The sequence below is a fragment of the Uloborus diversus genome, chromosome 9 (assembly GCF_026930045.1).
Source record: "Uloborus diversus isolate 005 chromosome 9, Udiv.v.3.1, whole genome shotgun sequence".
NCBI lineage: Eukaryota > Metazoa > Arthropoda > Arachnida > Araneae > Uloboridae > Uloborus > Uloborus diversus.
In genome coordinates, this window is record NC_072739.1 from 146,312,555 (window position 1) to 146,328,435 (window position 15,881).

The 15,881-nt window shown below is 34.6% G+C and overlaps 1 protein-coding gene across 1 annotated transcript in view; it reads left to right on the forward strand.

Annotated features, from left to right (window-relative positions):
- The first annotated feature begins 13,545 nt into the window (after window positions 1–13,545).
- LOC129229434 (trifunctional purine biosynthetic protein adenosine-3-like) overlaps window positions 13,546–15,881 on the forward strand; it is a 78,640-nt gene continuing 76,304 nt past the window's right edge. The window contains exons 1-2 of the mRNA XM_054863741.1: window positions 13,546–13,708; window positions 14,832–14,989. Coding sequence (XP_054719716.1) covers window positions 14,839–14,989 — 151 coding nt within the window. The 5' untranslated portion in view covers window positions 13,546–13,708; window positions 14,832–14,838. The remainder of the gene's footprint in view (window positions 13,709–14,831; window positions 14,990–15,881) is intronic.

Consider the following 15,881-nt stretch of genomic DNA (forward strand, 5'->3'; position numbering starts at 1 on the left):
AATATCATTCATCACTGTAAATAAATCATAGAGTAAGGAAATTTAAAAGAGACGAAGCGAGCAAAACCGCACTAGAGAGTCTCTAGTGAGATTTTGAACCATCTCAATAAATAAGGAGATGAAATTGTAGCCACAGTTATGGGATACATCGAAATGCGATGCATACCCACCAGAAAATGGGCGGGGTTACGCTAACGTGATCGTTTCGTGAGATTAGTGATAAATAATGGAGTTGGTGGATTAGTTTACATTTTAGTTCACATTTTAATGTAGTTTCATAAACGAGCTTCATCAACGTCCACGTTATACTAAATGCCTATAGAATTTGCTTCAAAAGTGAACTTTCGCAAAAGCTCGCGTTGACTTCCGGTACGGAGGACAGAACTACCTGGTAGCAATCCGCTGATGGCATTACTATGGCGATGGATTTAAATAGTACAAATCAAATTGTTTATTGGTTAATTTCTAACTTTAAATTTTGAAATTAACGAAATGTCAAAAAAAGGCATAACTAAAAATTGCTATTTTTTGAGATATGACGTTTTGAAAGGAATGAGCGATATCAGAACACAGAATGAATGCATTGCCTTGTGGGAAAAAATGAATTCTTGTCAATCCGGTGGTTCAGTGATAGATTCAGATTATCACGACTCGAAGAAAACTTAACATCTTTATTGAAGACTATGTACATATTTACATATTGATGATTAAAAATAAATCATTTATTTTAAACAGCGAATTACTCGCTTCCACGGAGCTTGCGCTCGTGTTTCGAATTCTATTGCATCTCTCAAAAACTCTGTGTTGCCACTAAATTTTTCCGTAATCTAATTACTTAATTCAATTAGCGCTTGCAGCGCTCTCTATTGGAATAATAGGCGGGAAGGAGCATAGATCTTATGTTTCTCTACATGCCTTCTGTTACAAACAGGCGTGGCGTTTGAATGAAGCACGGTCACTCAAGCGCTTAGTAGAGAGCCGAGGGGAGAGGGGTCGTAATGGCCTGATCGGTAAGGCATCGAACCTGTGACCGGAGGGTTCCGGATTCGATCCTAGCACGTCGAAGATCCATAGTCTTCATTAATGGTGACTGGGGGACGTTAAATATGCTCTGGGTCACAAAGTCAAGTGAAACGATATCTCTGGGGGGTGCTGGACTAGGGATCTCCCGTTTTCTGATCTGGGTCAAAAAATCAGAGCTGTCTTCAGGGTTCTATCCAACTGGTTAAATCACAAATAGTGGTAGATACGTGGGAACCTGAAGTGAAAAGTATTACGGGAGCTTAGACTAAACGTGCAACATTACCAAAGTTTAAATTAACTACCAATTCAGATTCAATAATGCAATATTTTGAATTAATGTATCCCAAGACCTTTAGCGTAAAGCTAAAGTTCTTAAGATACCCCAGGTCCAACTTACGGCTTCAATTTCTTAGTAAAATATAGCATGTCATCTCTATTTTATATCCTTACTTTATGAAAGAAATAGAAAACTGTCATTTCACTTCACTTCCACATCAGTGTTTTCATGAGTATAGAAGTCTTCCATGAGAATTTTGTCTGGAAAGAGAAGGTATTTTATGTAGATACGAACTTTTTACTGATAACACTTCAAGGATGCAGAAACAATTTAAAATCACCATTTAAAGCATCAAAGCAATTGACGTTTGTAAAAATAAGTATTTAGATATTCCTCACATAAAAATAGATAGTGTGAAAAGTTTTATCACGTAATATTTTTAAGTTCGAAAGTTTAACTGTGAAGTAAAACATTGAACGCGCTATGAATTTCTGCTGTAACCTAAATAAATTATTTGAAAAAAAAAAAAAAAACGATAATATTTTGAATATTTTTCTTTACATTTTTACAGGCTTGTTAATGCACCATGTGTTACTGAAGCAGTTAACGATAGTTTTAATTTCTTGCTCCAAATCAAGTTCTGTTTTCAAATAATAAAATTCAATTAAAATATACGATTGGTTCTTTACGCCGTTTTTCAAGCACCCCTTACATAAAATCATAGCGAAGGCAAATTAAATTAAATTCCTTTGCTTCTCAGTTCCATTTTTTTACATTCCTTACCTAAAGTCATTGCGGCTGCGATCTCCGAAAAAAATGCATGTTCTCAGTGAGAGACTGTGTCAGGAAAAAAAGAAATTTTATGAAAACAAAAATTTAATCGATGTCCTCTTTAAATGTTTAATTAACTACAAAAAATCTGAACGATTTTTTTCACTTTATTTTTGCACAAATATACTTTTTTAATATGTATTTATTATTGCTCCACCTTTTTATGGTACTTAATAAATATTCGAAACATTAAGAAATCTTTTAAGAAGCCAGATTTTTACTTTGATGACGAAAAGAAATTGAAAGATCAAGAGCAGAATGCAGTACAGAATTTTAAAACAAAAAGTTTTTTTTTCTTGCAGAATGTTTGAGTTTTTCAATCTTTTCTGGTGAATCTATGTAAGAATATTTTTCTTTGACATGGCGGTTTTTAACAAAAATTAATTACATGAAAAAATGAAAATGATTATTTGAAAATGCTGGAAGTTCTTTTTTGTCTAATTCAACCCCTTAGGCTAAAGCAAATGTTAAGATAGCTGCTTTTCAAAAATCTTATTAATATGTCTTTCATAAGTGGATGTCTAAAATTTTACATTAAATTTGAAAAGAAAATTTACACTTTACTTCATAAAATGTCTTTCACAACGTTTCATTTCTTTTATGTTATATTCTTAATGTATTTTTCTTTTAATAAAAATATTTTAATGTGATATTTATGTGTGTTTCTTTGGAACGTTTGACAACCCGTTTTTATAAGATTTTTTCTTTTCTTTTTTCATGTAGAGTGTAGACTAGCTAAATAAATCAGATGGATAAAACATAGTTAAAGCAGCTCGTAACCTGTCGACTCTTCACCAAAAATTATTAAATTATTAAATTAACGCGATTTAAATTACCAACAGTTTGAACAGCAATTTCCACTTTCAGCAATGCACGGCTTTTGACTTCACGAAAGACATTTTAATCTAACCATCAAACAATTACAGGGATCCAATGTCAGATAGCGCACTGTAAGGTAAACACACCACTAGTGGGCCAGTGCTTCAGAGAGCTTCAGTAGTCGCAACTTCAAGGTTTATATTTGAAAAAAATAGGATTCCAGGTTTCCCAATGGATTCATACGTGCAGTAATACCTCCTTAACGTTGGATCAGAGCCTGATTAACGCAGGGGCATGCGGGGCACAGGCCCCCTCCTCTTAGATTTTAGGGGGCCCAAAATCCCCTTAAGTTATCATGCTAATTAAATATAAATAATGATTTCACTCAAAATCCAGAGTACAATGATATCATTGATATTTTTGCAAATGCCAAGACAAGAAAAAAATCTCTTATTTACTGATAAAAATTCCCCTTAAAAAATTGAACTCTTTGCAAATCCCAAAACCATTCCAAGTTTAGTCAGTATTTACTATTAAAAGTTATATCACAGATAATTTTGACATTTATGGTTTACTGCAACGGGCAAAATTTAACCACATCTTGTACAATTATCGTATACTATATCTCTTCTACTTTTTACTATATTGTGATATGAAGTACCACCAAATTTAGCATGGATGGTTGTATTAATATTCAAGTCTCAAAATATTTTTAGCTTCATTTTATAGAATAAGCGGGAATGAGGGGGGACGGCACAAGATGAAATTTATGCCCAGTGTCTTCAAAAATCTTAGTTGGGTCCTGAGCGATCCCTGAAATAGAAATGTGCTCCGTGTCAAATATCAGAATGATTAGGCTCTGCGTTTGATGCACTTTTGAATCCATTGGGAGACCTGGAATCCTATTTTTTCAAATATAAACCTTGAAGTGGCAACTACTGAAGCCCTGACCTCTGCTGGTGCGTTTACTTTATATACAAAAAAAAAAAAAAAGATTCGTGTGGACACTACATGATTTCCTTACGTGCATAACAAATATTCCCTCCCAAACTAGTTCGAATGCTGCATTTGGAAACTTCATACAGATTATTGATACTGATGACTTTATGATTTTGTTTGGACACCCTTTTTGAGATTTCAGGGTGCTATACTATCAATTAACACCTTTACTTCCAAACAGTCCATCCTTCCCTCCCTATATCAATACCAAATTTGTTTTAAATATCCCTGAGATTGCACACTCTTAAGTCATGCTCCTTTTGCGTCAGGACCGGACCACCCTTAGTCATTCCATCCTTCACTTCTTAAATCAGTACTAAATTCATTTCGAGAATCCAGAGCTTGCATACTCTGAAGTCTCACTCGATTTTGTAAGGACTCGACCACAAAGACATCATGGTCCTTTTTCGTAAAGACCGGACCACTCTTTAGTCATTCCATCCTTCTCTCCTTAAATCAGTACTAAAATCGTTTTGAAAATCTAGAGCATCCATACTCTGAAGTCTCACTCGATTTTGTAAGGACTCAACCACAAAGACCTCATGCTCCTTTTTCGTAAGGACCGGATCAACCTTTAGTCATTCCATCCTTTTCTCTTTAAATCAGTACTAAATTCGTTTTGATAATCCAGAGCTTGCATACTCTGAAGTCTCACTCGATTTTGTAAGGACTCAACCACAAAGACCTCATGCTCCTTTTTCGTAAGGACCGGATTAACCTTTAGTCATTCCATCCTTCTCTCTTTAAATCAGTACTAAATTCGTTTCGAAAATCCAGAGCTTGCATGCTCTGAAGTCTCACTCGATTTTGTAATGACTTGACCACAAAGACCTCATGCTCCTTTTTCGTAAGGACCGGACCACCCTTTTAGTCATTCCATCCTTCTCTCCTTAAATCAGTACTAAATTCGTTTTGAAAATCTAGAGCATCCATACTCTGAAGTCTCACTCGATTTTGTAAGGACTCAACCACAAAGACCTCATGCTCCTTTTTCGTAAGGACCGGATCAACCTTTAGTCATTCCATCCTTCTCTCTTTAAATCAGTACTAAATTCGTTTCGAAAATCCAGAGCTTGGCTTACTCTGAAGCCTCACTCGATTTTGTAAGGACTCGACCACAAAGACCTATTTGTGAGGATTCCCGATCTGTTAGCTAAAAGTCTGTTTTATACGATTAGTGGTGGAGAAGTCCTTACAAAATGGAACATAGAGTGCGGACCTCGTATTTTTGAAACTAATTTGGTACTGATTTGAGGAGGGATTGCTTGGTAAGAAAATGTTGTTGATTGATTGCATAGCGCCCTGAAATCTCTGAAAAATACTTCAATAAAATCCTAAACCTACCGAAAGTAATAATCAGTGCAAAAATATGCAATGTAGCAAGTTTTTTAGGAGGAAAGAAGTGGTGCTTTTTCTGAAAAACATGATTTATACCACAAAAAAAAAAGTTTTTTGATGTAAAATCTGCAAACCGCAGACGATTTGCAACCATGACGACAAAAATTATTCAGATAAAATTTTCCCTCTTTCAAAAACCAAACGCCTAAAGATTGCAGATTACGCGTAATCAACTGCTTTTTAGCGTGCTAATAATCGAGCTTGGGCCGCTGGAGACATTTTATGCGATTGGTTCCAGAGCTCTCACCAGAAGTAAAGTTATTAAACTCACACAGCTCAGAACTCACTGGAAGAGGAGCTTTTAGGAGTGACAAAGGAGGCCAAAACCAACGAGGATACCGACGTCGGTGACACACTGCTAGATATGTAAAATTTCCGGAAATTTTTAAGTGGAGGGAAAAAAACCGGTTTTTTTTCCGGGAAAAAATGGAAAAATTGATTTTTTTATGAATGAAAATAGGATTTCTTAATAGCTTTGTTTTTCTGGGAACATATTAAGGGTTAAGCATTAAAAAATATACGCAATCCAAACATCTTATTTTTCTGTTTGACAGAAGTTAACATAAAGTTAAGTTTAACTAGAAAAAAAAACATTTTTGTTTGATAACTGAGAGCTTTCTTGGTCAAACACTAGAAATAAGTCAAGTTGTCGTTCAACCAATAATATTGGGTAAGCTGTGTCCAATCATAGCAATTAAATTTTATTTTTTAGAATGCCTTTGAAACTTGAAATAATAATTGTAATTTTTGACTTTCAAAAATGATTGATATTGTTTGAGAGAAAAATAAGTATGATTTCCCTTCCTTGCAATGTAATTTTACTTTCTGAAAATAAAAGCTATTGAGTTTTGGTTTTTTCCAATCCAGTCTAAGTCCAAATAAAAACTAAATTGGTTTTTATTTTTATTTTCAACAGAAACCCCAATCTAAAACTGCGTACTGGTTTCTAAAGCTGAACCAAAACTTAAACTAGAGTTTCTGTTTATTTGAACGGTCGTGTTAAGCACAATAGTATAAGTAGTCATACCTGCACTTTTGAACAAAACTGAGTTATTATAACCAAGTTTTTCTCTATTTCGTATTTTACTTAATAAATAAAACGTTTTAGGGTCATTTGATCAGGAACTATTTTGTTAAAACATTCTGAAAAAAAAAAAGACGTCTGAAACAAATGCATGGAAGAGCCAAACTTCAAAACACAATATCTCAGCTTGAGCTCAACTGCAGATTCCACTTTTGAGCTTAGCATGGCAGTATACAGGGTGCGGCAAAAAAAAAAAAAAAAATCGGACAAAGATTGCATCATCGAATGGAAGTAAAGTATTATTTATTTTCGTCTTGCATTTTATTAGAAAATAATTACAGTTTTAAGCAAAAGAGCTGCTATTTTAAAGATGTTTAACCAAGTAGAACGACAGTTCGTTTGCTTGTTGTGCCTCAGCTAACAGTATTTCATGCGGTATGCTGCTTCAAATGGTTTGAAAATGATAGCCGATGTACGGAAAGTGTTCAAAAACGAACAGTAAACATTTAACTTAATCGTCAGGTCATCCAAAAGTGAGTTCAATGAAATTCTTGGGTTTCCATGAGAGAAGTTATTCGTAAGATGGGAATTTGTGACCGATAAGTACGATTAAAGGCAAAAACAGCTCAAACAGAAGTTTTACGAGCTCCAAACAGTTCAGGCATTATTATGACTCCAAAGATGCCAGAAGCGTTTGAGACGGGCCGTAGGTTCACACTGGAAGAGATACCTTTCACTCTCTGATTTTACCGTTCAGCCAACTCATACTTACAGCTCTTACTTAACTTACTTACAGCTCTTACCCCCTTTAATAAGATATAAAATTCAGCTTATTAAGTCTATTCGACTAATTTAAAGTTTTGCTCTGCGAACTTCTTGATAAATTTTACTTGAGTAATAGAAATGTCTGCGGCCTACGCCCCCCCCCCCTTACCTTGGCCACCTGTGTGCAGTGCACACGCTGCTAGGACAAAAAAAAAATCTTTGGTTTTTTGTGGATGAGGGCCATAAAATGAATCAAAAAGTGTACCAGAAAGACAGTTTAGAAGTTGTTGGACTTATGTGGACCTAAGAGCACTTCAGCATGGCAATGTAGACTGGACATTTCAATTTGACTTCACACCAGTTCCTACGGCCAAAAAGACAAGAGTGGTGCAAGCGCATTATTTTTGACATGATATCTTTAGAATGGACGCTTTAGTCGCTAGATCTCAATCCCATTTATTACACTGTATGGCCTGTTTTAGAATCAAAGGTCTACCTTAAACTACACATAAGTTTGGACTCTCTAAACCAACTCTCATCCTCTAAGCTTAAAAGCCAATTATACGATACGGCACTTGTTTGTGTTACCTCTTTCAGCCGCCATTTTCCTGTGACCTCAGCGCCTCCTATAGTTATTGGAATTGTAAATATACGTAACAATGTTGCAGCCATGATGTTGCAACTGTGCGACGTTGGTTGAATTCACAAATTCTGCTCTTACGAGTCAAAAAAATGCGATAACATAAATAAATTCTTCATAGCGATGATATGATGGCATAAAATGCATTTCAAGCTCATCGTTTCTATTAAAGGTGAAAGTCGCCATTTTTCCCTCTTAACTACGACAGGAATACAAAAAATAAATGGTAACTGCCGCGTGCTGTCATTTTTCGACATTTTTACTCAAAACCTTTCAGATATTCGGAGAAGAAAAGAGGTGCGTTAGAGATAAACCAGTGACAGTTAAAAATGGTTGCTATGGGTACAAATCTCGCCTCTTATATCATTCGCTTTTCTTCCGATTGAGCGTCAGAATAGAAAAGATATAAAACAAGAAATAATATGTGTTCACCCTCCCCCCGATCCAAATATATTTATATTGAAATAAATGACCAAACTATATTTTAATCCTTTTCTGAAACATTTTAAATTTAATATTCACTTATGTACTTGTGTGAATAAATGCACGACACCCGATGTAAGGTCACAAGTTAATAGAGTCAAATATCAAATATTACTATAAGGTGCTTTATAAGTTTATTTAGGGTAGTGGGTCACTTTTGAAAAGTTATACCTGCTTCAATGTACTTGCAGGGGTGCCCTCTAATTGGAGGTTACGGGAGACCACTGTGACTTCCCAAAAATTTCCTTATTCGACACACTTTGACAAATTGGCAAAGTTATCCTCATTCGAAAAAAAATGGAATTTTATTTGGCAGAATTTGAAGTCGCATTCGGCAAAATCATCATCATTCGGCAAAACTCAGAGTTCCATTCGGTAAATTGAGAGTTTTCACTCTTTAAAAATTTAAGTTTGGAGAGCTCGTCAGTACCTGTTTTCATAGACAAGCTCTTGCAGCGAAGAAAAGGCCCGGAACAGAACATTCATAATGAATGTACAGTAAATTCTTAACAGTACATTCATTAAAAGTACTTAATGAATGTACTGTTAAGATAGTGAATTTTATGAAATCAAAGACATTACATTCAAGGCTTTTCAATTTATAGCGGAAAAGTATGGAAAGTTTCCATCAAACACCACTGTCAGAGCGCACCGAGAAGGAAGGTCACCGTCACGAGTGGTCACTGTGACCTCCCAAAAAATTCCTGACTCGGAAAATTTTGTCTAACGATTCGTCAAATTTGGAGACAGCATTCCAAAATTGCAATTCAAAAAAATATAAATAATCTTTTCTCATATTTTATGCCGATCGCATTGATCAAAGAAGTCTGACTGCGTGGGTAGGTTCCGGATTCAAATGCTGGTGCGGGAATGGGTGTACTTTCTCTCTCCTGCTCTTGTCCTTTCTTTGTGTGAATGTGTTGTAGTGCTGTGAATGGTTACTTACCCTATAAAAGGATCCTTGTGGCATTTGTGTACTGTGGAAGTCGGACTTCGCACCAGGGTTCCCAGACGTCCCGGATTTCAAGGGACAGTCCCGTATTTTGAAAAATTGTCCCGCGTCCCGGGGAACTTCCATACGGGACGGCTAAAGTCCCATATTCTAGCTAATAACAATATTTAACAAAACGAGACATCATTTTAATGGAGAAAAATATAAAGTAAAACAAAGAAATGTGAAATAAAGAGCAATAAGAAAATCATGTGACAGCAAACGTAAAAATTATTTTCGTTTTTTTTTTTTTTTTTTTTTTTTTTTTTTTTTTTTTTGCAGAAGACCATGAGGAGCCGAATGATTGCTTCCTCTTTGCTCATTGACTAATGTTGGAAATATATCTCTGCGCATGCGTTATCAATCACAATGAAAACGATTTTTATACTTTGATCGGCGACATTTTGTAAAGTTTAAAGCTGTGTAACGATTTAATTTTTCAGATTTATAAGGAAGAGACGTTCTACGTCGGAAAGCACCCATTAAAATTACCCAGTAATTGACCGCAACCTCAAAAATCTCCCCCCCCCCTCCCCCTTTTTCACTTCTAGAAGCCTGTCCCGTATTTACTGTTCTTAAATCTGGCAGCACTGCTTCGCACCAAATTGCAATACAGTTGGAAAAGAGAAGCAGAGCAGCCAAAATTTCCTGCCTAGCTGGCAAAAGACAACACCAGTTCATATTTTTGTCATTCGCTTAAGTTTGGAATTTCATTTGACCAAGTCAAAAATCCCCCCCCCCCAAGAAAAAAATGAGTTTGGGGCATTCCGACTTGTTGCACATAGATCACCGTTTGTTACCTCACAGAAAATTATTGGTAAAGTTTTGTGCGTTAAAAGATTGAATAAGAATTTTCTTACCGCATTAAGCACTCAATTAGCTCACAAAATAAATTTTTATAGCAGTTTGTACTCAAGAAGTTGTGTGTGGGAAGATGTTTTTACATATTTCAGTAAGCTCCACACATCGCAACACAGTGCTAAAAGGGCAAATATCTTTAATTTCTCGGTACAAGAAAAAATTTACGTCGTTCTTTTAAAATTGAAATTTTCGGCTGATTTAATTTGGAAAAATATTATTGAATGTTTTCCTGATTAACATAATATTTCTATGAACAATAACGCTAGCATTAATAAATATGTATTAGAAAATTCGGTGTCCCCTACTTTTCGCCGACACAAAATTTCCTTCCCCCTTATTTTTTAATTTCAACCTTACCTCTAGATATATTTAGGGGCGCGGGGGCAATTTTTAATGTCGGTGAAAAGTAGGGTAAACTCTCTAGAAAACATCCTCTCATTGTGTTTGCTGCAACAAAAACAAAATACAAAAACAGATATCAGATGCTGTAGGTTGCGGCACATTTCAACAATTATTCCAGACGCAAAAATACTTTGCAATTAAAACACACACACACACAGAGAGAGAGAGAGAGAGAGAGAGGTCACAAAAATGTACTTTTTTAACTTTTCATAAGTTAAAATACTGTTATGTTTGTTTATTTCTCATGGAAATGGATTCTCTTCTGTAATCCTCCTTCCAAAGAAAAACAAGTTACCTTATTATTTGTTACCTTATTAAGATATTGTGAAAACCAGAAGCTGGATTTACCTTTGTTGTAAGCAAAATGTACACTCAAAAACAAAACAAAAAAGTTCCCCCATAAGGAATTGTCAGGATGAAACGAAATTTTACACACGTAAGGGCAACCAAAGTCGTGTCCAAGGGGAGGGTTTTAGGGGTTAAACCCCTCCCATTGGGGAAAAAATGATAAATCAAATGGAGAAAATGTATATTTGCCTTAAATTAACTCTAATGAGAAAGTTTGAGCTTTACCAACTGAAATAATATTTCGGAAAAACTATGGTGGAAGAAGTGCTGAATGATCTACCAATGAAAAAATAATATTGCTTTTTGTAAGGAGGTTGCTGTACGATAAATTTGGCATATGTTGCAGCTATGAAGATGCATTAGTGATTGTGTTTGGTAATATAATTTGTATATGCAATAAGCTCTTTCCTGTTTAGTTTATCAAGCATTATTTAAGAACATAAAACCTGATATAATTCTACATCATAAAATCATTTGTGGTGAGTTTTTAATATTTATTGCAATATACCGCATAGTAAACAGATTTAATTAAAAAGAAACAATCAAGGTTTGATTAAGTAAACTTGTAAAATGAAGGAATATTTTGTTCACTTCTTGCTTGTGCAGTCAAAATTATCCTTATAGGGGATAGGGAGTGTATATAGGTATGTGTATAAACACCATACTGAGATCAGCAATTTGTCGTATAACTAAACAAGGCCGTAGCCAGGATTTTGTTTCGTGGGTCGGGTCATAAATTTTCGACAAAAAGTCCCCTATTGGTATGACTTTCGACAAAAAGTCCCCTATTGGTATGATTTTTGAAGCATATTGCGCATTGGTAGACATATGGCAATGGGAATGGGGGGGGGGACAGGAAAAGGAAAAAAATAGGAAGAAGATAAGAAGGGGTTAGGGGGGGCAGGCGATACTATTGGTTGTTTTATTTTTTCTTCCGAACAATAATTTTACTGAATTACCAAGAGTTAAAGTTACTTAATCAAAATGTGAGCGAATGTTTTCTGGGGTACTTTTAATTTATTATTAAAACATTATTCAATCAAAATTCAATAATGCACAAGTTTTGATGGTTCAGAAAACGATGTGTGGTGTCGTAAATGTCGCAACTGTCAAAGATACCAATGACATGAAGACCTTTAATTGGCCGTCAAGTTGGACATGAAATAGTAGTAATATGTACCACCAATCACTTTGCGTGAGCTCTTGGGATCAGGAGCGCCCAAATGATTGTAAGGGATTAGCAGAACTAGGAGTATTTTTAATATTTTGAAATATATGCCAAACTGACGCAGGATTCGGAACCTTATTTTAGACGCAATTTCAAAAGACATTTTTTTAAACGCAGTTTCAGGCTATATTTGGTAGTAACACAAGCAAAAGGGTTTGGTTTGTGGGCGTTCCCCTGGAAAATTTTGAAGCCTTAAAAAGGAAATTGGGACTGACCCCGGTAAATTTTGTTTTGAAGTTTTAAAAACGCAATTTTGAGATGCATGTTGAGATGTTAGGAGAGAAGATGGTTGCTCTAACTCGGAATTTTTTTGAAGTTATAAGGTCTACGATTGATGACGCTGAGGGAGAAGAGGTTTGGGGGGTTCGCACATTTTTGACAATAAAACTTTAAAAATGCCAATTAAAAATTTTCTTTGGGGTTGTTTACGGGAAGGAGATGGAAATTTAGGAGCTTTTCCTTCGTAAAACACATTCTAAAGTTCTCTTCGGCAACGTTAGACAAGGTAAAGAGGTACCATAGGAAAAATTGATTGCAATCGAAGTCCAAGAAATATGATTTTCGATTCTGTTTGGTACAACAGCATGTAAGGAGCGGGTAATCGGTAGCTGTCCTTCCGTAAATTTTCGAAATCAAAATTCTGAAAATGTAATTTTAAGTTACCTTTAGTGATATTAAGGAGGATGGAAGGGATCGTGGGCTCTGACCCGAAAGTTTTCCAAAATTAAGGGCCCAAAAACGCACTTTTGGACTCTCCTTGGTCTTGTCAAAGAGGTTAAAACCTTCTTTTGGATTAGCAGTGTTTTTACCGCACAGGGGTATTCCGAGGTCAAAAAAGTAAGGAGGTGTATGAAATTAAAGGCTTCAATTTTTCCTCCATCACATATGTGTCTTAGATACGCTTCTCCCCCAGAAAGCTTCAGGATTTGTGGTTTTTAAAATGCATTTTTGACGATCTTTGGTAATGTTGGGGAAGAAGAGGTGCCACCCTCTCGCCCATTTTTCGAAATTGCAATTGTAAAAAAAAAAACGCAATTACTATATCCTCTAATTATGTTAATAGAAGTACGATTCAGGAGCCCACCAATGATTCTTTTTTTTAAATTGTAGCTCTAAAAACGCTTTTTTAGAAGATTTTTGACGAAGGGAATGAGGGATTCAAAATCCCAACCCCAGAAATTTTCTTAAATTCTAGTTTTAAAAATTCCTTGAAAAGTCCTTATTAAGGACTCTATACTTCCCCAGTTTTGTTCTTTATGTCAGAACTGCCCATTGTTGTTAAAATTTCACCTGAAATTCTTGAAAATTGTGCTGAGCGCACAAAAGCGTAAACGTTTACGAAAAATGAAGAGTTTTGTGAAAATCTTGAAATGTACGAGAAAAACCACAAACCGGAGAGAAGAGGCTTTTGAGCCCATATCTCTCATCTTTTCTGTGCAGACGCACCAAATGAAATGAAATGAAAAAGCAGCACTTGTTGATTGTTGATTTCGAAAACTTACGCGCGCGTATATTTTATCTCCATACTTTCTTGATAAGATAAAAATTTGATAAAAATATATCAGCCGGGGTCTTTTTGGCTGCTACAACTCTTTTGAATTTTACAGAAGGAATTTGCGGTAGTTCTTTTGTTTTCTTATTTAATTTTATTGCTTTTTTGTTAATTTTTTGTATAAAAAACCTTGAAATTGATCGCTGTTTTAAACGTTGTAAATGTTTGAACTGAACTTAATTTAGTACTTTTAAGTGTTAGAAAGCACTAGTTTTAAGTCTCATCTGTTTAACTTGAAAGAAAAATTATATTGTGTGGAAATGTGTGAAAAAATTACATATGAGCCGAAGGTTTTTTAGTTAAACAAAGTGGAATAACGTGATAAATAAATTTAAGATACAACATGAAGTTTATTTCATTCATAAAATATTTGTTGAAAAACTGAATTCAGAAATTAATTGACTGTCCAATTATGTGTTATTGTAATCTGATGGAAACTTTTATATCATTTAAAAAAATAAGATCAGTTGTTAAATGAACTGTTTCTGCTTGTTAAACTTTCACAGAAAGGTCTGAATTCCAATCAAATTCTTTGTTATCTTTCTTTCTTATTTTTTTTTCAATGTTATAAAGCATTAATTAAATTTCAAAAAACAGAAATCTGAAGAAAATATTAAAACTATGTTTGTTCAAAGTTCCACTAAGGTACACAAACTTATGTTGAAGTGTCATTAAAACTAGAACAGCTTGAATTCATCTTTACAAATTACAACATTTGCCAAAGTTTAAGATAAATGCATTATTTAGTTCAACTTTTTTTCATGTTGTTTAATAAAATAATTCTTCAAAAGTTGAAGGCCTTCAACAAGGAAGTGGCTCTGAAAATAATTAGATTCTCATAGAGATACAAAATGCTAGTTGATCATTTCGTTTTATTTATTTAGTTAACAAATGGAATTTAAGTGGTTTATTTTGATACATAATTCTTTCTTTTTTCTTTTTTTTTTTTTGAAAGAACTTGATCATTGGTTGAACACAAATGGGGTTTTAAATCTAATTAAAGACTAGTTTAAAAAATGTTGTCAACATATGTATATCGTATACTAGCTTTGCTTCAAGTCCATATTTATGAGTTTTTATTTCTGATACGTGATATTACTTTTAATTGATCCTAACTGAAACAGATTCTTCTTTTGTTTACTCAAAGTAGTGAATCAACTATTTTGAAGTTGCTACTTTTATTTCTTCAGGTTTAAAATGGCCGACTTGGTTTTAGTGATTGGAAGTGGTGGTCGTGAACATGCATTGGCATGGAAATTATCCCAGTCACCAAACATTGAACATATCTATGTAGCTCCAGGCAATGCTGGAACCCATTCTAATGGAGATAAAAAGGTATCAAATTGTGGTAAGTATTTTGTTGTTTCTTGTGTTTTTTTCTTTAAAATAATTATTATTTACTTATTTAATGTTAATAGAGTATAAAACATGATTTTCTGAACATGAGATTTTCATCTATATTTTAAATATCTTCTTATATAATTAAAACTGAGCGTATCTATGTATCTATGTATGTTCAAGCTTCTTCTCTCGAACGACAGTGAATTGACCATCAAACCAGGTATCGATGAGTTTGTAATTTTCCCGTCTTCATGTTTGGCTATTTAACATAATCCTCCGATAATAATTAGCGGAGATATCAATTAAAAACTATTAATTATGACACTTGGATTTCGCGATAAAATCCCTATTTTTCGAAGGCTTTCCTCCATTCAAATTATTATTCTGTGCTTCATCTCAACTTTCCGCTACAATGCTTTTATTAAGATGTATAGCGTGAAGAAAATCATTGAGATGAAAAATCTGTTGCCATTTTGTTTCTTGAATATAAACAGGTAAAATTCTTGCTTTTGTTTTGAGGCTTTTCCTGTAATCAGGGGATTTAAAATGTTTACTTTTTTGGGGGGTTTTCCACAATCTGCCGCAAAATTTCACTGACTTTTTTTTTGGTTCAAGCCTGAGTGTTGAACTCGCGTCACTTGTCACAACTTTTATTTTCGAGGTGGGCCATGCAACGCCGGGCGATGCAGCTAGTATTGCAATTAAAAGCCTAGCACAGGAAAATATAGAGTTATTGAGTCTTAAATCTTGTATGAAGCTTTGAAAATTTGTTTAATTGCCAATCAAATTTATTCTTTTTTCAGAATATTTAGAATATATTCTGACACCTGTGTGTGCCTGACTGTGTTTCTTTAACCATATCTTCTCCTCACTATGAATGCCTACCTGTGCAATACTGG